Genomic DNA, 22,421 nt, shown 5'->3' with positions numbered 1-22,421 from the left:
ACCCATTTCTGTGTACATAAGATATTAAACACAATTCGCCATTATTTCAGATCTCAAAAGGTCGATCTCAAGATGGTTTAAAACTACAACTCCCATGATGCTTTGTGATTCTAAAGGCATGCAAAGCATCATGGGAGGTGCAGTCCTATGACATTTGGGGATCTACCTTTTCGGCACCCCTGACCTAGACCTATCTTTGGGTTTTTGAAGCAGAAATAACATTTATTTTGCCCGGCCGCTGCAGAACAAATCACTATAATAATGTCAATGTAGAGTTGGTTTTATTTAACATTTTTGAGATTTTGTAGAATCTGTCTTTATTCTCTGAAAAGTAGCCCATACAGTGCGGGAATCGGTCAGATACAGAAAGGTTACACAATGCGGGCACTGGCCACATCCAATCTTTCTGCTGCCTGTCCACCTAGAACACGGGCCATGGGACCTCGAGATGTGACCGGCACCCAGTTCTTGGGTCACAGAAATACCCATGTGAGCTACACCCAACCCATGGGTCAAAGATAAGCTTCACCCCGAGAGTATGGGTCAGGGAGCAAAATCGGAGAACAATATAAGAATTTTTTATTTTTAAACGGATGAAATTCTTTTGAAAACAGTGGCTTTTTCTTTCTGTTTGTTTTCCATCCTTGCGCATGGGATATCCAGATATAGAAAAAAAAACTAATTGCACCTCCCCGGAATATAATCAACGGGGGTTAAATGGGGTTAAATAAATAATAGCCACTATAATAATAAAAACTAAACTCCAGGGCAAAGATCTAAAAATTGAACAATCAGTAGGAACATTCCATTGGTTTCCATAGCAACTGATCCTCTTTTATAATGTTACCCAAGAATTGTTTTGTACATATCCTCCCTCCCCCTGACCCCCCGTGCCTTTCCCACTAAATGGTTGTGTTTAGTTTTTGAAGCTTCTTTCTGACTTCTAAAACAATTTCCACCATAACCCCAGATCTTTGGCCTCCATTGGGTCACCATAACACCAGTGTAACATAATTAGCTGACATCATTGAAACCCATCAGTAAATGCTAAACCTGCAACGATTTCATTAACTATCCTGAAAATCAGATGAACAGAAAATGTAACCATCATTAAGAGCAATTAGCTACAGCTTAAACACTGTGCAAGCGAGCAGCCTGGAATGAACACTAGCAGTCAGAAGACAGTTAGACAGAGTTATCTAAATCTTGGAGAAAGACAAGGAAATACCCTCAAAACACCGTTTTAAACTAACCAAGGGTTTTATGAGAACCTTCCTTCCAATGGACAAAGCATACCCTATTCTCATTTCTATAACATGGGGAAAAAAACGAATATATATTAAACCGGCGTGATAACTCAGAAGTTAGGACTCCAACTGCAGGTCTGATTCATGGCCAAGTGAACATAGCCCATCATACTTCGGAGGTCAATAGAAGCTGTGGTTGAATTACAATAATATCTAAAGACCATTTAATACCGCAAACATAATATGCCCAGGATAAATAATTTAATAATATTATATATATCTACATTTCATAATTGGATTACGCCATTGTTGTCACACAATAGTGGAGATGATCCAACCTAGAATTATTTTGCCTTTATGGTAATAAATGTGCCTTCCGATAAATGGTAGTCTTTGAGTTTTTTTTTTTTTTATTCTTTATTTATTACAAGGTCAAACACCATATTCAACAGAAACAGTAACATAGCAAGCCAAAATGAACAGAATCATACACCAACATATATAGGAAGTACATAAAATTGTACGTCAAAAATCCTTTGTCAGCCACGTAGATGACGATTGCACGTTGGCCATGAAAGTCCATATAAAATTATGGTGCCCCACCTAATTTTAAGATATATGTAAAACTAAGAAATATGACTGACTGTAGCACACGAGTCATTCTGACAAAAAATGTAAATTCACGGAGTAGCATAACTCACGTACCACTTGGTTACATCACCCATCTCCAGCCCTGCGGACGAGTTTGCCTATATGGATGGTTTGTCGAATCTAAGATAATCTCTAGGCGCTCGTAACTCACTACAATTAGGGCGAAGATGTTGCTGTTAGATTAGTAAAGAAGAAGGAGAAGCCAGTCAGAGTTAAAAGAGACGATACGAAGAGAAAGTAGAAGTGATAGAGGAAGGCAGAAGCGGAAAAAATTAAAAGGACGGGACCAGAGGGGGATTGGAGGGGGGGTAAATGGGAGGGGATTCTGCAGGGATGTTCCCACAAATATGATATTTAGTGTACGTGATCGAAAAGTGGCATAGTTGCTTATGGCAACGAGTATTATGTCACCTATGGGGCCGGCTGTGCCCTGTAAGCCTCCCAGCGGGATCCTTAAAGTCCCACTAAAGGAGATTAGATTGAGTGAGTTAGTCGGTTCCAGAAAATTATTATAGAGACAGGGGTATGGGGGAATGAGTCCACCCCCCATCTCCTAATCGCCCACTCCGCTATCTATCCATGGTGCCCAGACCTTGTAAGGAATGAATCTTTAATCTTTTGTGTCACAATATGAAGTGGGGGGGTCACACTTTGTAGCCACACTTGAGCTAGGGCCCTCCTACCTGCCAAATTCACCTTATGTACCAACTTCTGTTCTGCTCTGGACCAGTCCTCCAGAGGCCTGGCCAGGAGGAACACCCATGGGTCCAGCTTAACCTCTCTACGAAAGATATCCCTCAGTAACTCCGCCACCTGTTTCCAGAAATTTTGAGCCTCTGGACATTCCCACCACATGTGTAAATAGGTACCTTTGTGTCCACAACCTCTCCAACACAAATCTGTAGACATTTTATGCATTCTACAAAGTTTCACCGGGGTGGCATACCACCTGAACATGGTCTTATAAGCTTGTTCCTGCATGGAGACACATATAGACAAAGTAGCCACAGCATCCCAGATCTCCTGCCAATCCACCCCCTCTAGTTCCTCACCAAGATCAGCTTCCCATTGGGATATATAAGTGAGCTCCCCCCATTCTGACATGGACGTACTTAAATGTGCATAGATAGCCGTAATGAGGCCTTTTGGGAATTGTTCTTTAAGGCACATGTTTTCGAAAAAAGTAGGTGGTGTCAACGCGCTAATTTTAACCGCCGGAGTCTGGGCATAATCCCTAAGCTGAAGGTACCTAAAGAAATCAGAAGGGCGTAGATTAGCCCTGGTTTTTAAATCCTCAAACTGAAGAAGCGAGCCGCCTTCGTATAGATGGCATAAACGTTGGACACCTGTGCTTTCTATACCCTTAAAATCTCTAGCATCCAATCCCGGGGCGAAAGCCGTGTTTCTCAAAGAGCTTACGGGGATAATTGTGGGGACAACCCATACTTAATTGATGTGGCATCCCAAATTTTCAAGGAGTTCGCTATAGCTGGGCAGTCGATGTGCGTTGACGGTCTATGGTCCCTAGGGATCCACATGAAGAACTGGGGGATGTCAGGCCCCATGAGAGATGACTCTAAGTCTACCCACCTCCTCTATTCCGGAGGAGAGTGCCATAATGCTATTTGCGTTAGCTGGGCCGCTAGATAATAAAAATAAAGATTTGGCAAACCTAGGCCACCCCTCGGTTTTGCTCTGTATAGAATGTTGCGTGAAACTCTATGTTTCTTGTTTTGCCAAATAAATTTTCCCATAGCTGGAGCGCGCCCAGGTCAGACTTAGTCAGTCTAACCGGGAGAGCCTGAAACAGGAATAAAATCGTGTGGAGAACGTTCATTTTTACCGAGTGGGTCCTACCGATCCAAGAGATCGGCTTATCCTGCCATTTTTCCATATCTGAAATTAAAGTGCGGATCAAGGGAACATAATTTTGCTGGTAAAGTTGGGCAGGATCCGCCATCAGTCGAACCCCCAGGTACTTTATATGGTCTCTTGCAATACGAATTTTGTAATTTTTCCCTACGTGGGCTATATCTGATTCACACATACAAATAGGGAGCGCGCTTGATTTGGGTAGGTTCACCTTATATCCGGCCAGCCCACTATAAGCTTCTAACACAGTCGTCAGTGCTTCCATCAACTTCATCGGGTCCGTCATGGTCAGCAAGATGTCGTCAGCAAATCCTGATACAACATATCGCTGTCATCTGATCGAAATCCCCTGAATCTCCGGGGTGTTTCGCACCTTTTGCAAAAGGGGTTCCAACGATAAAGCAAATAGCAGAGGTGACAAAGGACAGCCCTGCCTGGTTCCATTCCCCAAGCTAAAGGGTATCGTTTTCGATCCTGCAATCCGGACCCGTGCCTGAACATCTGTGTACATCGCCTTAATCGTGGTTACAAAAGTATCCTGGAGGCCAAAGCGTCTAAGAACCTCGAATAGATAGGGCCATTTAACTCTATCAAAGGCCTTTTCCGCATCGAGTGACAAGATCAATGTCGGGATCCCCTTAGCTGCCTGCCTCCATATGAGGTCGATGTTACGTCTAGTATTCTCGAATAATTGCCTGCCAGGTATAAATCCCACCTGGTCTGGATGTATTAAATGCGTTAATAGAGGGTTCAGTCGGCTAGCTAGAATATTTGCCAAAATTTTAGAGTCATGATTTATTAATGAAATCGGACGAAAGTTTTCCGGAACTGAATCGTCTTTGCCAGGTTTCGGCAAAAGCACCACATCGGCTAGAGACATATCTCTGTCCGGCTTGCCCCCCTCCATGAGATCATTGAACAAAGTTTCCATATGTGGTGTAAGCTCTTCGCGGAAGATTTTATAATAGCTACTCTCAAAGCCATCTGGGCCCGGAGCTTTATTGCCTTTCAATGTCGATATCGCAGCGTCAATCTCTTCAGCCGTAATTCGCGTCCCGAGGGCAGCAGAATCTTCCCCCCTCAATGTCGGCAGAGACAGATGGGATAGAAAAGTTCTCGTGTCATCGGTTTCGTGCTTTTGGTCGATGTCGTCTCCCCTGGAATGATTGTATAATTTGGAGTAGTAATCTGTAAAAACCTTGGCTATTTCGGTAGGATCCGTACAATACTTGCCCGCAATATCTTTAATTCTCGTAATGTGCGAATGTCCCTGTCTCGGGCGGAGAGATCTGGCTAACAGTGTATCCATTTTATTGGATTTTTCATAATAAGTCCTCTTAGACCATACTATAGCTCTAGCTGTATCATCAATGAGCGCCTCGCGAACCGACGCCCGCAGATTCTGTACGTCCGCCAATGTGTCGGGCGACGAGGCAGCTTTATGTTTCTCTTCAGCTTTTCCCAAAGCTTCCAGGAGAGACGACAATAATTGTGTTTTGCGTTTCTTCTTCAGGGTGGCTTTGCGAATCAATATACCTCGTATAACCGCTTTATGTGCGGCCCATACCGTAGCCGGGCGGAGATCAGACTCCGTATTCCTGGTGAAATACTCGGACAATTCCTTCCGAACTGTCTCCACCATGGCCGGATCTTGCAACAAAGAGATATTTAGTTTCCAGGACCACGGAGACGCTGTACATAAATTATCCAAAGTCAGTGTGACCTCAGCGTGGTGCGACCAAGTAATAGATCCGATCGCAGATTCTGAAACTTTTGATGCAGAATGTGAGTTTACCAAGAATAGATCGATTCTGGAGTAAGTATTATGGGGTGCAGAATAGAAAGTATAGTCACGGTCAACTGGATGATGTGCCCTCCAGATGTCCAATAGGCCCGTACGAAGTATAAATGAATGGAGCAGTTTATCCTGGCCAACTCTCCTGTGTGACCTCGGCAGTCCGCCGCTTTGGCTCCGGTCCACCGCTGGACACGGAGCAGCATTGAGGTCCCCTCCCACAATTATCATGCCATGCGGTAAATCATTCACTGTTTGGGCCATTTTGTCCCAAAATTCAGCAGAGGGGTCATTGGGGGCATATATATTAAGAAAGTGAATTGTATGGGAATACAAACTCCCCGACACCAGTATGAAGCGTCCAGTCGGGTCCGCTATCACATCTCCTACTCTGAATGGGCATCTATGGTGTATAAGCCCAGCTACTCCATTTCTTTTGTTCAAAGCCCTAGCCTCGTGTACGGTTCTGAACGTATGGTCCTTCAGAACAAATTTAGCTGGCGCTGGTACATGTGTCTCCTGCAGGAACGCTATATCTGGGTTCAAGCGTTTAAGTTCCCTGAACATGAGGCGACGTTTATTTGGAGCATTAAGGCCCTTAACATTCAGGGATAATAACTTTAAAGGCATTGTAGTTGACATAGAATCAAGCTTATCCTACCAATCTGACCCGCCAGGGGTCGGCGTAAACGTTGCAGTGTAGTGTGCGAAGGCACAGAACAGTTGCCCAATCTCAGCTGACCAGAGCAGTGTTTTGTGCCGCATCCAAACACAGCTACGACCCCTGCCAAAGGGTATTGTACAGGGATGAGGGGAAAGGGGAAATAGGGAAGAGAAGAAATAGAAAAAAGAAATAGAGTAGCAAGAAAGAAGTAGAACAACATAGAGAACTTTCGCCTGGTCTTACCTATAGCCAGGACAATATGGGGTATATGTTGAAGCTTCTCCAGAGCACTAAAAAAAGCTCCAGAGTAGCATGAACATAGACCAACTCAGTTAAGCACCCCCAAGGTGCCAAACTAAATCATAATTTAGACAAAAACGTATAGCAGAACGGCCGGACTTTACCTAGCTCGCCCCCTTTCGCATTCCCTTTCCGCTGCTGTAGCCCAAAGTAATGCCTCTGTACATCCACGCGTTCGTCGCCACTCCCACACACGTTGGGCCCGGGTATGCACCACCCCGGAAGGAAGGAAAACCCCACCCTCCCTTAAGGAATCCCCTTCTGAGGACCAAACACGGGCGTTAGGGGGAGGACATCAGTCGCGTCACCCGTCACCTCAAACTCTTGGTGATGCTTAGCGGGTATAGAAAGGTACAGAAGAAAGGTACACCTCCCCTGTGTTTAGACTCCCCACATTGTACAATATCGAACTCCGGGGCCGCCCATTGGGACGTTGGCAGCTATTCTCTGACTCCTCAAACCAAGAGCAGGCAGGGGAGAGCCCGAGTGATAGAACAAACAGTATGCGATGGCATGAAATAAACCCGGAACCTCTTTTTTATACATGACAATACCTTACTGGATTTAGCAACTGCCGAATGACATTGCATATTGTTGCCTAGTGTATTGAGTATAATAATTCCCAAATCCTTCATTTGTTGTTATCTCTAATTCACTACCAGTTAGGTGTGCATTCTTTACCCCGAAGTACATAACCTTGCACTTTTCCACATTAAATTTAATCTGCCATTCACACAATAATCAGATTTCTGATTCAAGTGAGAACTTAAACAACCACACATTAAAGAGGCATACATGTAGCAGTCAAACTGTTCATTATTTGTATCAAGTATCTACGTAGCCAGAAGTCATTACATCAAGATTTGACACAAAGTACAAGTCAGCATCATTGCGTCATGCTCTAATGATATCCAATACTATGTGACCTGAGGCCTTCAAACCTAACTAAGAACCTTCAGAGCCCTGTCCATCATCCATCAGGTGGACACGATCGCAGGCATTCCCACAAAAACCAAAGAAACATACTGATAAAAGCTGGGGAGATAGCCCACCTTTACACCTCGTCTGTGCCGTAACAGGTAAAAGGTAGAATCTTGCCCCATTTTCTGGCCTCATCACTAAGTGATTACGTGGTAGTAATTAATCCAATGCCTGTACGACCATTAAAAAACTATTTCTCATCTTGCGTGGTGCATGAATAGTTATAAAAATTCCAATTTGATTAGCATTCCTAAACGTGGTCTGATCTCTATTCGTGGTAGATAGGTTTGTACTATATTTCCTGTACGTTAGGCACCAATTTGTTCAACATTTCACTTCTAGTTAATATATTCCTGGATTAAGACTGCACAGCGGTTATAATAATCTTCCCAATCAATATTTAATAAATCTCTGCTTAATTTGCAGCAAAATAAGAATGTCACACTGTAAAAGGTCTATAGCGGGCAGTGTATCAGCAATCACCATGGTAACTGACAGAATATTCATTGCTACAGAGTGGCTGCCGTGACTCCTGTTAAATGTGGCTCTATGTGTTTTAGCCCAAACATGCTCCTTAATGAAGGGCCAGGCAAAGAATGTCCACAAAATGTGAATCATTACAAATGTATAGATAGCTGTTTTACGTTCAATTGCATGTACGCTATTTGTATTTATGTAATTTCTGCTTAAAGATAAACATTAATAAAGTCTTGGTGAGATCATACTAATTAAAGTATACTTTCAAATATACCGCTGTGCAGCGTCTAGAGATCACAAAGAAAATTCCACGTGGCACAGCACATTTTGCAAGGCATTCTGGGAGCGTTGTGAAATCTTCCACAGCTGCTGTGTCTGCGTTACGTTATTCAAATGTGTCTTATGATATGTAGATTCAGCACAGCGGCATGTTTAAAAATAAATAAATCATTTAACAACTTACATTAATGAAGTGGAAGATCTCACCACAACTTTATTAATGGTTAGCTTATTGCTGTCACAAGGAGCTTTCAATCATTTTAGCGAAGCTGACGCAGATCATTCGGTCGCTTTGTCAACTGTGAATTGGCATTTAAAGTTTTTCACCATAGCAAGACTTAGTTTGTGCTGAATATCAGTATGATGACAGATGGATAGATGGAGGGATGGACAAACAGATAAAATCTGATTATTTATATTCAAAGAGCTTTCTCTTTAGACAATAATAGGCAAGCTGTGACTGACATTTACATTGAATTCGTTTAAATCACCACATTTTGCTTAAATTTCTGCAATTATTACAAAAAACACTTGTTGTTTAGTGAATCGACCCCACATTGATTATCAGTTGCAGTTGTGATGCTTCATCCTACCCTTTAAGGAAAAGGGGAAACAATCTAACAACATTGCTAGAATATTTCATTTAAGCAATTTTATTAATTAATGATATGTTTGATGTGCATTTGTTTCACCTTTCCCTTAAGGATAAAGTATCCTCATTTTACATGAAACAGTTTCTATAGACACATAATGACAACTTTCTGATGCTCTCATTGGGTAGTTTTGCTAAAATAGATCAGAAAATCATAATCGTATCGTATGTCGTAATAACAAAAATATTTTAAGCATAAAGAAAGCCAACATGTCTGCACATATAATCATATAACAGCAAAACCGTAACCGAACAGTTAATATAAAGACAGAGAAAGGCTCACCTTGACATGGAAGCATTGACAGTGAGGGCTGTAGGATAGGGGTGTCTGAATCCGCCTGTTGTGATTGGATAAACCGGCTGACCCTGCCTGAAGAGGACAAGAGAAAAATAAATATGGGTGAAAAAAAAAATCCTCTGCATTCTAACCAGATCAGGATAAAAATCTTGGGGATTGTGCTGCACAGATCAAAGGAAGGAAACACTGAGCAATTTGAATGCCATAAATTTTCTGGGGATGGCTAATTAAATTTTATAACCTCAGTTTATGTCAATATAGGCCCTTTCCCCAAGCTGGAGTTAGGTGTTTTGTTTTGCTAATTAAAGGAGAAGTCTCGTCTGCTTTAATGGAGCCATCACGCTAATTGAGGGTTACGCATGCAAAGGGAAACAATAATGAATGGAAATTTATACCAAAATAAAGTACAGAGAATCAAAGGACTTCAGCTGTGCTCTGGGTCCCTTTTGCTATTTAGATCTCGGTGAGAAAACATTAAATTAACAGAGCTTAATTTGTAGCCTTTTGTCAGATTAATGAGAGTTGACAAGATTTACCGGCCGAAAGTCCCCAAATAGGATTGTGGGAAACCAATAGACAGTCACAGCTCGTTACAATAATTAATAATTACACAACTTGCACTGTGAGGACAGTGTTAGACACCTAAGAATTTGCCGTGGTGACATTTCGGAGCAAAAAAAGACCCGATGTGGTACATTTAATGGGGTACAAATGATCACTTTTTGGGGGGTTTGTCATGATGAAATCATGGCCTGGATTATCACTGGACAAAATAATATTTCAATTGAAACAACCAAACGGTGAGTTGAAGTATTGCTACTTATCCAGTGTCAAGGAATCGATCTGCCATTCTTATTGTTCCACTTTAAGATATTTCTTGCTTTGTTTTTATTTCAAAATGTGTCCCATTTTAAAATTCCTCAAACACAATTCTTTAATCCATTCCTGAGCAATCATATGACTTTAATAAGACAAAAAAACCTCTCCACTGATCTAGCTGTGGATTGAATTTCTTATCCAGTGCTCTAGTCAGTCCCTCTGTCTCATAGAGAGAGAATCATATTTTGTCATCTCTCCTGTACAGATGCCTGAAAGGCTAAGTACTACAGTGTAATGCCACGGCAGGATCGGGATAGGGCACACTCTGAAATAACGTATATCCGAGAAATTTTAGTTTTAAACTTCATTTTAAAACACATAGTCAACTTATCCACAGGTCAGTGCTAGTTTCGATAGAATTTTGTACGGTGCTCTGGAGTCAAACAGCGTTTGAAAGTCGAAGGCGCGGCAATGTCGACTCCCGAACGCCGTTCTCCTAGCTGGTCGGTGAAGTCGAATGGGCAGGGGTACAATTTTAGCGGGGTTTGCGGGCTTGCCTTGCCGACTTAGAGATCCATGCGGCCAACGATCATGTACCACTGTCTGCGTTCGGGAGACAATGCGTGCGTTCATACATATATATATACAAATGGCAGCCACCCAGGGGTGGTCGTGATTACGAGGTGTCAACAAGGGGGGCCACACAGAGTCTGTTCTGTAACCGAACAGAAGCCGAACAATTCCATCGAATAATGTACCCTCGACTTATCCACGAGTCATAGCATATTTCACAATTGTTGGTCAAAAAACTGCACTTGACTTATACACGAGTTTATACGGTACTACAGTCTGCTTTTATCCATTCTATTTACTGAATGTGACTGAACACAAAGTGATTTTATTTCTCCTGCTAGCATTAAGAATCTGCAATCCCAAACATCAGTGAGGTTATCTGAGCATTTATTATTTGATACTTGTATTGGCCCATCTACATCTGATATTTGTCCTTCTATGCAAAATATTTTTAAAACGGCAAAGCAATGGACACCATGTATTCCGCAATTCTCAATAATCTCAGCCAAAGTTTATGCAAAGGGACAAAGCAAGAAGTTACTCATTTGTTTATATACCCAGACTCAGCGATTCATGTACAAATCCACTGTTTCAGCCTCCTTTAAGGCACTAGAGGCACTCTATGAGGAGCATGGGATTGGACCATCATGGAGGAGGACATGCCTCCTCCATGATGTCATGGGAGGCGGAGAGGTAAGCAGGGTCAAGAGAGACTCTGCACTGAAAAAGGTTATTGTGACGAGAGCAATCTCGCCACATTGCATTGGAGAAGCCTGGCTGCCCGCCTGCTGCCTTTGGACTATGGCCCTGGGAGATTGGGCCCTTTAAAAACAGTATTCGGCCCTAACATAATGCATGTCACTCATTCTGGCCCTTTAAACACAGTGGGGCCATTGGGTACTTGCCCTGTGTGAGTGGTGATACCCCCAGATAGCTATGCCATGGAGCCTATTCATATAATGAAAGACTATGGGAAAGACTTTAGCTCCATGGCAATTGAACTGTGTGAATAGGATCTGAGCGCTATTCGGTAGTTTTGTGCGTTCAGATCCCAGCTATCTGGGGATATGTGAAATGTCTGTGTGTTATGTGTAAAAGGTGACTTTATGTATTTTAAAGTGTTTTATGTCTTTTTGCAACCATGTGCTCAATGGAGTCTGCCTCTAGCCCTAGATAATTGGATTACTTTCCCCTTTGTCTCCAGGATAGAGGCCCCTGTAAAACCTGTTTTAGCCAGATTGATATGCTGCCAGCCAGGGGAACAAAAGATACTTTTACTAACTTTTGAACCCCTGGTCTGATTCATGCCATTTTTTAATATGTTGTTCCCCTGAATGGATTGATTGTGAATATGATGTATGGTTTTAGAGTTATGAATGTTAGATAAAAGTATGTTAAACTGTAAATGTTCTGGCCAGCAGATAATTGAGCTATGTATATTGCTAAAACTCAATTATCTAGCCTGGCCCAGAGGAGGAGTTTTGTGTTGCATAAATTGTGAGTTCTGTGTGCCAGTAAATCAGTCTTGTTCCAGCATTAAGCCTTGGCTCATGTGTGGATTATTTGGCGAGACCAGCAATTTATTACTCTGTGGATTACTTGCTGATTTTATTTTATGGGAAGAAGGGAATGCTTGACGGAGTAACGGATTGTACCGTCACAGTTATGTTTTATTTTTTTATTTGAAGGGGTAGCCCTGTGTAGAGCAAGGGACAGGCTCAATACGTATAGGGTTGTGTGCTATAGTGTCCCTTCAACATTATCGCTACAACTTTAAAAAGAAAGGCCAGATAAAATGATAAACAGGGTTATTTACTTAACTGAGAATTGTCCCATATTCAAAACAAATTTCAAATTAAGATCATAATAGCCAAATTGTAAAAATTCTCCAATTCAGCTATGCTTCCAGATCGCCTGCTCTGGCCTTAAATTTTAAACTTCCTTTGAATTCCCAACAGATCTCAGTTTACTAAATAACGCTATAAGTCTCCAAAATACATATAAATAAATCATTAATGAGAAACATTAGTCTGCACCGGCTGCAGTGCTCTCCACCACCACCAACATGTTACTGGAACCGTAGTCTGCACCGGCTGCAGTGCTCTCCACCACCACCAACATGTTACTGGAACCGTAGTCTGCACCGGCTGCAGTGCTCTCCACCACCACCACCAACATGTTACTGGAACCGTAGTCTGCACCGGCTGCAGTGCTCTCCACCACCACCACCAACATGTTACTGGAACCGTAGTCTGCACCGGCTGCAGTGCTCTCCACCACCATCAACATGTTACTGGAACCGTAGTCTGCACCGGCTGCAGTGCTCTCCACCACCACCACCAACATGTTACTGGAACCGTAGTCTGCACCGGCTGCAGTGCTCTCCACCACCACCAACATGTTACTGGAACCGTAGTCTGCACCGGCTGCAGTGCTCTCCACCACCACCAACATGTTAGTTTTACACAGGAAAACACACTGCAATATATAGGGGAAAAAATAGTGGAACTGCTTACTGTGGTACTAACCATCCTAGCGGATGGGGGATCTGTCCTACGGTGCCCGGTGACAGCGGATAATAGGGTGAAATGTCTGGAGGGTGCGGGGGCCGTGGAATTCCTGCAAAAAAAACGAGAGATGTCAGGCATTGGGCTAAATACAGACAGAACACGTCATACTCTCACACTATCTGCAGTGACGCTCACACTCTCCGCAGTGACGCTCACGCTCTCCGCAGTCACTCTCAAGCTCTACGCAGTCACTCTCACACTCTACGCAGTGACTCTCACGCTCTATCTAGTGACTCTCACATTTTGACCTTAAATTTGAAATTCCCTTCAATTCACTTTGAATTCTCACTTTAGTGAATAATTCCATTTGCTCCACAAACTAGTAAATCCAGCATTGTGATTCTACCTGTGATCGTACTAGTCATTATTTCTTACCAAACGCTGCAATTCACTCATACTGAGCCCAAAACTAACAATAATACAGAGCGCTGTATCAAGCAGACATGGAGAGATTTCTTGTAAATAAAATGATTGAAGTAGAATATTAATATGATGCAGGCACCCCATGACCCCCCCATGTTTTCTGTGTTTATGATGAGATGCTTTCAGGGTTTACACTCACAGGAAAACCTTTAAGAGAAAATGAGAGAAGGCCTGAACAAAACATGAAAAGCCAGGTAGGTGGCAGCCATCTTGGAGGTGGCACAGGCGAACTGCAGGTAAGTATATATTTTATACATTTGCCTGGGATTTCACCAACACAAAGTATCGATTAAATAGTACATCTCAGCACTTTTCTGGAGCACATCATGATATCAGCACATTTAATTAGTAGCAGATCATTTAATACAGAGATCGCTTGTTATAAAAAGGAGCAGAACATTCGCCCTAATGACCCCATTTTACTGACCCTGCGGCCATATCAGTTTGCCATCACATGTAACACAGCGGCATTCTCCCACTGGGATAGAAGGGAGAGGAAGATACCTGTTTTGGGGTCCACGTCTGCCTGTAAGTGTGGTGGAGGGTTTCCGGGTGTAAAGTGCTCGTTGCTATAGGTGATGAGAGGCGTGAGTGGGTGGACATGGTGTGGGTGCTGAACAACCGGAACCTTGTTAGACTGTGAGAATAAAATGGAGAAAAAACAAAAAACTCAATTAGGTCAAGAGGAAAATCAGAAATATTAAAACAATAAACGTTCACTCTGAAAATATTGAGAAAGGAACCAATGGAATCATTTTCAAGTAACAGCTTTATGTAACAGCAGTGACATCACCTTCCATGACGATTTAAGGACGCACCGCGATTATTTTTATTCCATTGTACGCTGCATAGCGGGAAATAACTTCCTTAAACAAAATGGCACTTCTCCAACTATACTCCAACTGCCCGTTCAATTCTGATTATCATCTTAAAATAATGGCCTCGATTTAATTTTGTTCAATACGTTTTTTGAATATTTTTTTTTGGGGGGGGGGGATAAACTTTTACAATGATTTTTTTTTTAAATATTCAAATATCAAAAATATATAATGTATAAAACTACAAATAAAAAAAAATATATATATATTTAAAAAACGTTTATAAGAAAAAAAATGACAATTAAAAAGCTTACCCAACAATGTTAAATTGAGGCCTACGTTAGAAATGGATAATCATAATGACTCCCATCACCCTATCCAAACTCCCTGTGTGTTTAGGGATGCATCTCAGATGGCCTTGAGTCTTGCACCAGTTACTAAACAAAATGAACAGCCAGTTATAAACCCAGCAGCCCGTACCATTAAGATACCACAACTTTAAGAATTAATAATTTTTTCTAAAGCAGCAGAATTAAATGGCAAAAGGGGGTGCGCTTTGTTTTCACCAGTGAGTAAATCGGCAGTCCCCTTTCTTACAGAGTCATGTACTGCTGGGACACCATTATGACACCGCATGCTGAGTCTATGTAAGACCCCCTGACAGCATGCAATTCAGAGCCTTTGTGATGATGTGAGCCAGCACTGCAGGGGGTCTCGAATAAATGCCTTCACTAACAAGCTTAGCCCCCCACAGCCTCAGAGTTTGTTAATCTGCAATTTATCTTCTCTCTTGGAAATGGGAAGGAAAAATACTAAGTGTAAAAGTTTCATGATTATAATTAAATTATGGACTAAGAAAATATTCCATTATATCATTGTATTTATAAAACATGTCTTAGATCTTTAGAGCGTGGCTGTCTTCACCTCTTATGTCTGTCTGTTACTGGCTGCGATATATGTTGGCGATATAGAAATGCTCATAATGATCCACCAGGTGCTCCATTTAAATCTTGTGATATAATGTATCACAAGCGCTACGGAATCTGTTGGCGCTATATAAATGGCAATAATAATAATAATTAATTTATACAGCGTCAATATTTGGCACGAGGGTTGATACAGCAGTTAAAGTGTATTATAAACACAATCTGACAGAGTGGCCAACTGAAACACCACAGGAAGAACCTTTTATTGCCATTAAATCAGCAGCAGAGGTTCCTGGTGGCTGCCATCTTGTATGGTTAGAAATCTGGCGTTAAACTAGTGCGAGATATAACGGAGACAACGCAGGTTGTCAAATAATGTTTATAGACACACATACAGTTCGTTCTATTCCACATTTGCTCCTCATGTTAAAATGAATATTAAACATAAAGTTGATATTATTTGTTCAGATACATAAAAGTCTCACATCATAATTTTTTTAAACCTGTTTTCATTATTTTTATAACAGATGTAAGTAAACTGAAAATGTATGCTGCGACTGTGTACTTGTGTTGGTGTGAATACACACTGGTGTTATTGTGAATATATGCTGGTGTTATTGTGAATACATGTTGGTGTTATTGTAAATATATGCTGGTGTTATTGTGAATACATGTTGGTGTTATTGTAAATATATGCTGGTGTTATTGTGAATACATGTTGGTGTTATTGTGAATACATGTTGGTGTTATTGTAAATATATGCTGGTGTTATTGTGAATACATGTTGGTGCTGCTGTCAATATATGCTGGTGTTATTGTGAATACATGTTGGTGTTATTGTAAATATATGTTGGTGTTATTGTGAATACATGTTGGTGTTATTGTAAATGTATGCTGGTGTAATTGTGAATACATGTTGGTGTTATTGTAAATATATGCTGGTGTTATTGTGAATACATGTTGGTGTTATTGTAAATATATGCTGGTGTTATTGTGAATACATGTTGGTGTTATTGTAAATGTATGCTGGTGTAATTGTGAATACATGTTGGTGTTATTGTAAATATATGCTGGTGTTATTGTGAATACATGTTGGTGTTATTGTAAATATATGCTGGTGTTATTGTGAATACATGTTGGTGTTATTGTAAATGTATGCTGGTGTAATTGTGAATACATGTTGGTGTTATTGTAAATATATGCTGGTGTTATTGTGAATACATGTTGGTGTTATTGTAAATATATGCTGGTGTAATTGTGAATACATGTTGGTGTTATTGTGAATATATGCTGGTGTTATTGTGAATATATGCTGGTGTTATTGTGAAAATATGTTGGTGTTGTTGTGAATATATGTTGGTGTTATTGTGAATACACACTGGTGTTACTGTGAATATATGTTGGTGTTATTGTCAATATATGCTGGTGTTATTGTGAATATATGTTGGTGTTATTGTGGATACATGTTGGTGTGATTGTCAATATATGCTGGTGTTATTGTGAATACATGTTGGTGTTATTGTAAATGTATGCTGGTGTAATTGTGAATACATGTTGGTGTTATTGTAAATATATGCTGGTGTTATTGTGAATACATGTTGGTGTTATTGTAAATATATGCTGGTGTTATTGTGAATACATGTTGGTGTTATTGTAAATATATGCTGGTGTAATTGTGAATACATGTTGGTGTTATTGTGAATATATGCTGGTGTTATTGTGAATACATGTTGGTGTTATTGTAAATATATGCTGGTGTTATTGTGAATACATGTTGGTGTTATTGTAAATGTATGCTGGTGTAATTGTGAATACATGTTGGTGTTATTGTAAATATATGCTGGTGTTATTGTGAATACATGTTGGTGTTATTGTGAATACATGTTGGTGTTATTGTAAATATATGCTGGTGTTATTGTGAATACATGTTGGTGTTATTGTGAATACATGTTGGTGTTATTGTAAATATATGCTGGTGTTATTGTGAATACATGTTGGTGCTGCTGTCAATATATGCTGGTGTTATTGTGAATACATGTTGGTGTTATTGTAAATATATGTTGGTGTTATTGTGAATACATGTTGGTGTTATTGTAAATGTATGCTGGTGTAATTGTGAATACATGTTGGTGTTATTGTAAATATATGCTGGTGTTATTGTGAATACATGTTGGTGTTATTGTAAATATATGCTGGTGTTATTGTGAATACATGTTGGTGTTATTGTAAATGTATGCTGGTGTAATTGTGAATACATGTTGGTGTTATTGTAAATATATGCTGGTGTTATTGTGAATACATGTTGGTGTTATTGTAAATATATGCTGGTGTTATTGTGAATACATGTTGGTGTTATTGTAAATGTATGCTGGTGTAATTGTGAATACATGTTGGTGTTATTGTAAATATATGCTGGTGTTATTGTGAATACATGTTGGTGTTATTGTAAATATATGCTGGTGTAATTGTGAATACATGTTGGTGTTATTGTGAATATATGCTGGTGTTATTGTGAATATATGCTGGTGTTATTGTGAAAATATGTTGGTGTTGTTGTGAATATATGTTGGTGTTATTGTGAATACACACTGGTGTTACTGTGAATATATGTTGGTGTTATTGTCAATATATGCTGGTGTTATTGTGAATATATGTTGGTGTTATTGTGGATACATGTTGGTGTGATTGTCAATATATGCTGGTGTTATTGTGAATACATGTTGGTGTTATTGTAAATGTATGCTGGTGTAATTGTGAATACATGTTGGTGTTATTGTAAATATATGCTGGTGTTATTGTGAATACATGTTGGTGTTATTGTAAATATATGCTGGTGTTATTGTGAATACATGTTGGTGTTATTGTAAATATATGCTGGTGTAATTGTGAATACATGTTGGTGTTATTGTGAATATATGCTGGTGTTATTGTGAATATATGCTGGTGTTATTGTGAAAATATGTTGGTGTTGTTGTGAATATATGTTGGTGTTATTGTGAATACACACTGGTGTTACTGTGAATATATGTTGGTGTTATTGTCAATATATGCTGGTGTTATTGTGAATATATGTTGGTGTTATTGTGAATACATGTTTGTGTTATTGTCAATATATGCTGGTGTTATTGTGAATACATGTTGGTGTTATTGTGAATACATGTTGGTGTTATTGTGAATACATGTTGGTGTTATTATGAATATATGTTGGTGTTATTGTAAATATATGCTGGTGTTATTGTGGATACATGTTGGTGTTATTGTGAATACATGTTGGTGTTATTGTAAATGTATGCTGGTGTAATTGTGAATACATGTTGGTGTTATTGTGAATATATGTTGGTGTTATTGTGAATACATGTTGGTGTTATTGTAAATATATGCTGGTGTTATTGTAAATATATGCTGGTGTTATTGTGAATATATGCTGGTGTTATTGTGAATACATGTTGGTGTTATTGTAAATATATGCTGGTGTTATTGTGAATACATGTTGGTGTTATTGTGAATATATGCTGGTGTTATTGTGAATACATGTTGGTGTTATTGGAAATATATGCTGGTGTTATTGTAAATATATGCTGGTGTTATTGTGAATACATGTTGGTGTTATTGTAAATATATGCTGGTGTTATTGTGAAGACATGTTGGTGTTATTGTGAATGTATGCTGGTGTTATTGTAAATATATGCTGGTGTTATAGGAAACAGAAGCTGCTGTTACTGTGAATACATTATACACAATATATGTTAATGTGAAACATGCATTCACACCAACAGTTATCCACAATAATACCAGCGTATTGTTGTGAATATATGTTGGTGTGAATGCATGTCTCTCTGTGTGTAATGTCAGTCTGAGTGCAGGCCTCTAACCTGTACTGATGTAAAAGGGACAGTTTGGATTTCATGCTCCTGTTCCCTGGTGATCCTAGCCAGCACAGCATGAATGCACCATTATATACGCTTGTGTCGTGATGAGGGCACCAGGACCTTGCAGAGACAGACCGGATGGCAGTCAGTACATTAATCACTGGCTCACCCCATCTCTGTCCCGACAGCATTCCTCCCAACTAGTTGGGAAGGGTATGTTACTGCTTGTGTGTGTATCAGTATCCAATTGTGTTCATTCCTTCCTTATTATTATTATAATTGTATTCTTTAGATAGTGCCAGCAAATTCCATGGTGCTGTACAATGGGTGTTATACAGATGAGCGCTGTTTAACATCATTAAATGCGTGAAGATCCCACATGTATGTGAGAAAGTGAATGCTCTCTGCAGATCTTGCCCCTGCAGCAGAGACAGGAGTTATATGGTCCCCACTGAGGGCAGCTTATAAAGGGTGGATACAGGAATCCCTGGGGGGGGGGGGGGGGTGTACTGCCCCTGAAACCACCTGTGAGGGGGAGGCTACTCCATGTTCCCAGAATCCTTTCCTTTAAAAAGTATATCCTTACATTATTCCCGATTTTACTGACCACAATTTATTTTACATCGGAAAACCTCTTCCTTTTTATTTTCGTCAATCCCTTGAGATATTTTAAGCTGGTATCATGTTTCCCCCGTCCCTGTTTGCCTTTCAGCCTCGCCAGTTTACAATGCAAAGACCATTAAGCCATCTGAATGCATTCAGATAACAATTCAGCCTTCAGTTCCCAGAGGAGGAGTTGAACTACAATGTTACAAGAGGAACATTTAACAATATTAGGAGACGGAGCAGATGATGAGAGGATTATAGTTATAGATAGTCCTTCATTTCCATAAGCAGCTTGCGTTACATCGCCCAGGCCAAGGAACACACAACAATAACACTTCACTTCTAGGAAATTATTCTGGATCCTGAAAACACCAGCAAATATATCACATGCGCTAAAAATAATCCCAGACACCAGCACTACCTCTGCTAAATCTGGGGCAAACACTACGCACACGTTTTACAGAAATCTGATAGAAACAGATAACGGGTCTTAACAGGAAACAACTTTATCAGCTCGTAAACCATGGATATCCCAAGAGTTCTAGTAAATGAAATCAATATCCTATCAATAGTAATAATAATAACAAAGTATTTAACCAGGAAGGGTACATTCAGATTACTCTGGTTTCCAAGTACGTCCTGGGGATGTTACCTTAGCCCAACATCCAGGGGTTGTTACTATGGATAATAAATATTCATTAATGTGTGCTACATCTCTATAGATACACAGTTTCCTCTCTTCTGAGACATTTTATTTGACAGATGATGCTCTAGGACTGAAGTAGTCTCTGGTGAATATGTAATCCTCTGTGATATAATACCCACACAGTGATATTACACGGGACGTGGTAAGTAATAGTGATATTACGTATATTACATGGGCTGTGATATTTAATGTAGATATAACATAGATAACTGTGATATCTAAAGTCACATCACTTAATGAAGCAGTTTGGGTGCAGAGATCATGCCCCTGCAGAATCAATGGCTCAATTCTCTGCCATTTAAGAGTTAAATCACTTTGTTTCTGTTTATGCAGCCGTAGACACACCTCCCCTGGCTGTGATTCACAGTCTGCATGAAAAAAGAAATGGTTTCATTTTCAATCAGATGTAACTTACATTAGAAGTTTTAAACTCCTGATCTGTAAATTGAGCTACGGAATCTGTTAATAATAATAATAATAATAATAATAATAATGCAGGGAGGTGTGACTAGGGCTGTGTAAACAAAGGGATTTAACTCCTAAATGGCAGAGGATTGAGCAGTGAGGCTGCAGGGGCATGTTCTATACACCAACACTGCTTCATTAAGCTGAATTTGTTTTGGTGACTATAGTGTCCCTTTAACCCCTTAAGGACACATGACATGTGTGACATGTCATGATTCCCTTTTATTCCAGAAGTTTGGTCCTTAAGGGGTTAATGGACATATTACATATATTAATGGGTTGTGGTCAGGTATCCTACAGAAGTTCTAAAAGTGGTACAATCGTCATAGAAACCGACAGAATGTTATGGTTGATTCCTGGTACCCAGTGGGAACTTGATGATGTTATTTGCTATCAGATGTTATTATTATACATGACTTCAAACCCGCGGCGTGTGGCTAATCCTCTTCGGAACACGCCTTGCCCTTATGGTGCTCCTTACTCTAATAAAGCAGCACATATCTCTAGATGTCACAGAAACCATTACAGGATTTATTTGTTGTAACAGAGGCACCACTTTGCAATGTGATACTCCCTTTCAGTCACCAAACTTTCCCTTTTAAATTTAAAATACTAAAATATTTAACAAAATGCCAACTAGCCCTGCCCAATAAATGCCCTCCAACAATACTACGGTCATCGCAAGGAGTGATTCACTAAGCTCTATTACTCTTTCACTGCCAACATAAAGATTTCCAGGAAGTGCCGAGCCGATGGGTGTCTCTGGGTGCACAGGCAGAGCGCCATGGCGCAGCCATTGACCTTTCAATAACACTTGGGATTGGTGTTGTTCTGAGCTCTGCTGCTTTCCCACCTTCTAATTTGGAAAGTGGCAAATGAGAGACTGAGGATGGATCCTGCGTGCTCTGGCTCTGCCCTCCGGGATTGGAAGCTTTGGTAGATGAGAGAAAGGCAGCAATTCACACAGAATGTCATTAACCAATGGGCAGAGCCATACATGCCAGCCCTCCCCAAGGCTGTCTGTGTGTCCAGCTTCCTCAATGCCCCCCCTACTGCGTCCTTTCTACTACACATGTTGGAGTGTGTCAGTACAATAATATGAGAGTGGCAGAGAGGAGGATTCACCCGGCTCGGTGGATTTTAATGGTCTAGTAATCCCTCCTGATGGGGCACTATGTATTCCAGCCAATGGAGGTCTAATTCCTTCCAACAGTATATATTAAAATAGCTGACCATCTCTCACCCTCCTAACTGCATAGACGGCGGCCTGGAGTAGTGCGCTGCTATCAGTGGCGAATTAGCGTATACTATATATCCTTTAATTAGGGCTACTGACAGACATTCAATAGAATAGCAGCGATGATGTTAATAAGCATTTTTTTTACATTTACCACAAGTTTGGCTAACCATAGTTTATACAGTAAATACCA

General features: G+C 40.4%; 1 protein-coding gene across 40 annotated transcripts in view; it reads right to left on the bottom strand.

Annotated features, from left to right (window-relative positions):
* Window positions 1–22,421, bottom strand: part of TCF7L2 (transcription factor 7 like 2) — a 205,093-nt gene that overhangs the window by 22,863 nt on the left and 159,809 nt on the right. For 35 of the 40 annotated variants that reach the window (XM_063434020.1, XM_063434021.1, XM_063434025.1 and 32 more), the window contains 3 exons: window positions 14,106–14,238; window positions 13,125–13,227; window positions 9,202–9,288 (listed from right to left, as the gene is read on the bottom strand). In XM_063434020.1, the coding sequence (XP_063290090.1) occupies window positions 9,202–9,288; window positions 13,125–13,227; window positions 14,106–14,238 (323 nt within the window). The remainder of the gene's footprint in view (window positions 1–9,201; window positions 9,289–13,124; window positions 13,228–14,105; window positions 14,239–22,421) is intronic. The other 5 variants (XM_063434035.1, XM_063434041.1, XM_063434005.1 and 2 more) reach the window with 1 other exon arrangement.

The sequence above is a fragment of the Pelobates fuscus genome, chromosome 10 (assembly GCF_036172605.1).
Source record: "Pelobates fuscus isolate aPelFus1 chromosome 10, aPelFus1.pri, whole genome shotgun sequence".
Classification (NCBI taxonomy): Eukaryota; Metazoa; Chordata; class Amphibia; order Anura; family Pelobatidae; genus Pelobates; species Pelobates fuscus.
The sequence above is the reverse complement of the archived record's forward strand: the minus strand, read 5'-3'. Positions and strand labels throughout refer to the sequence as shown.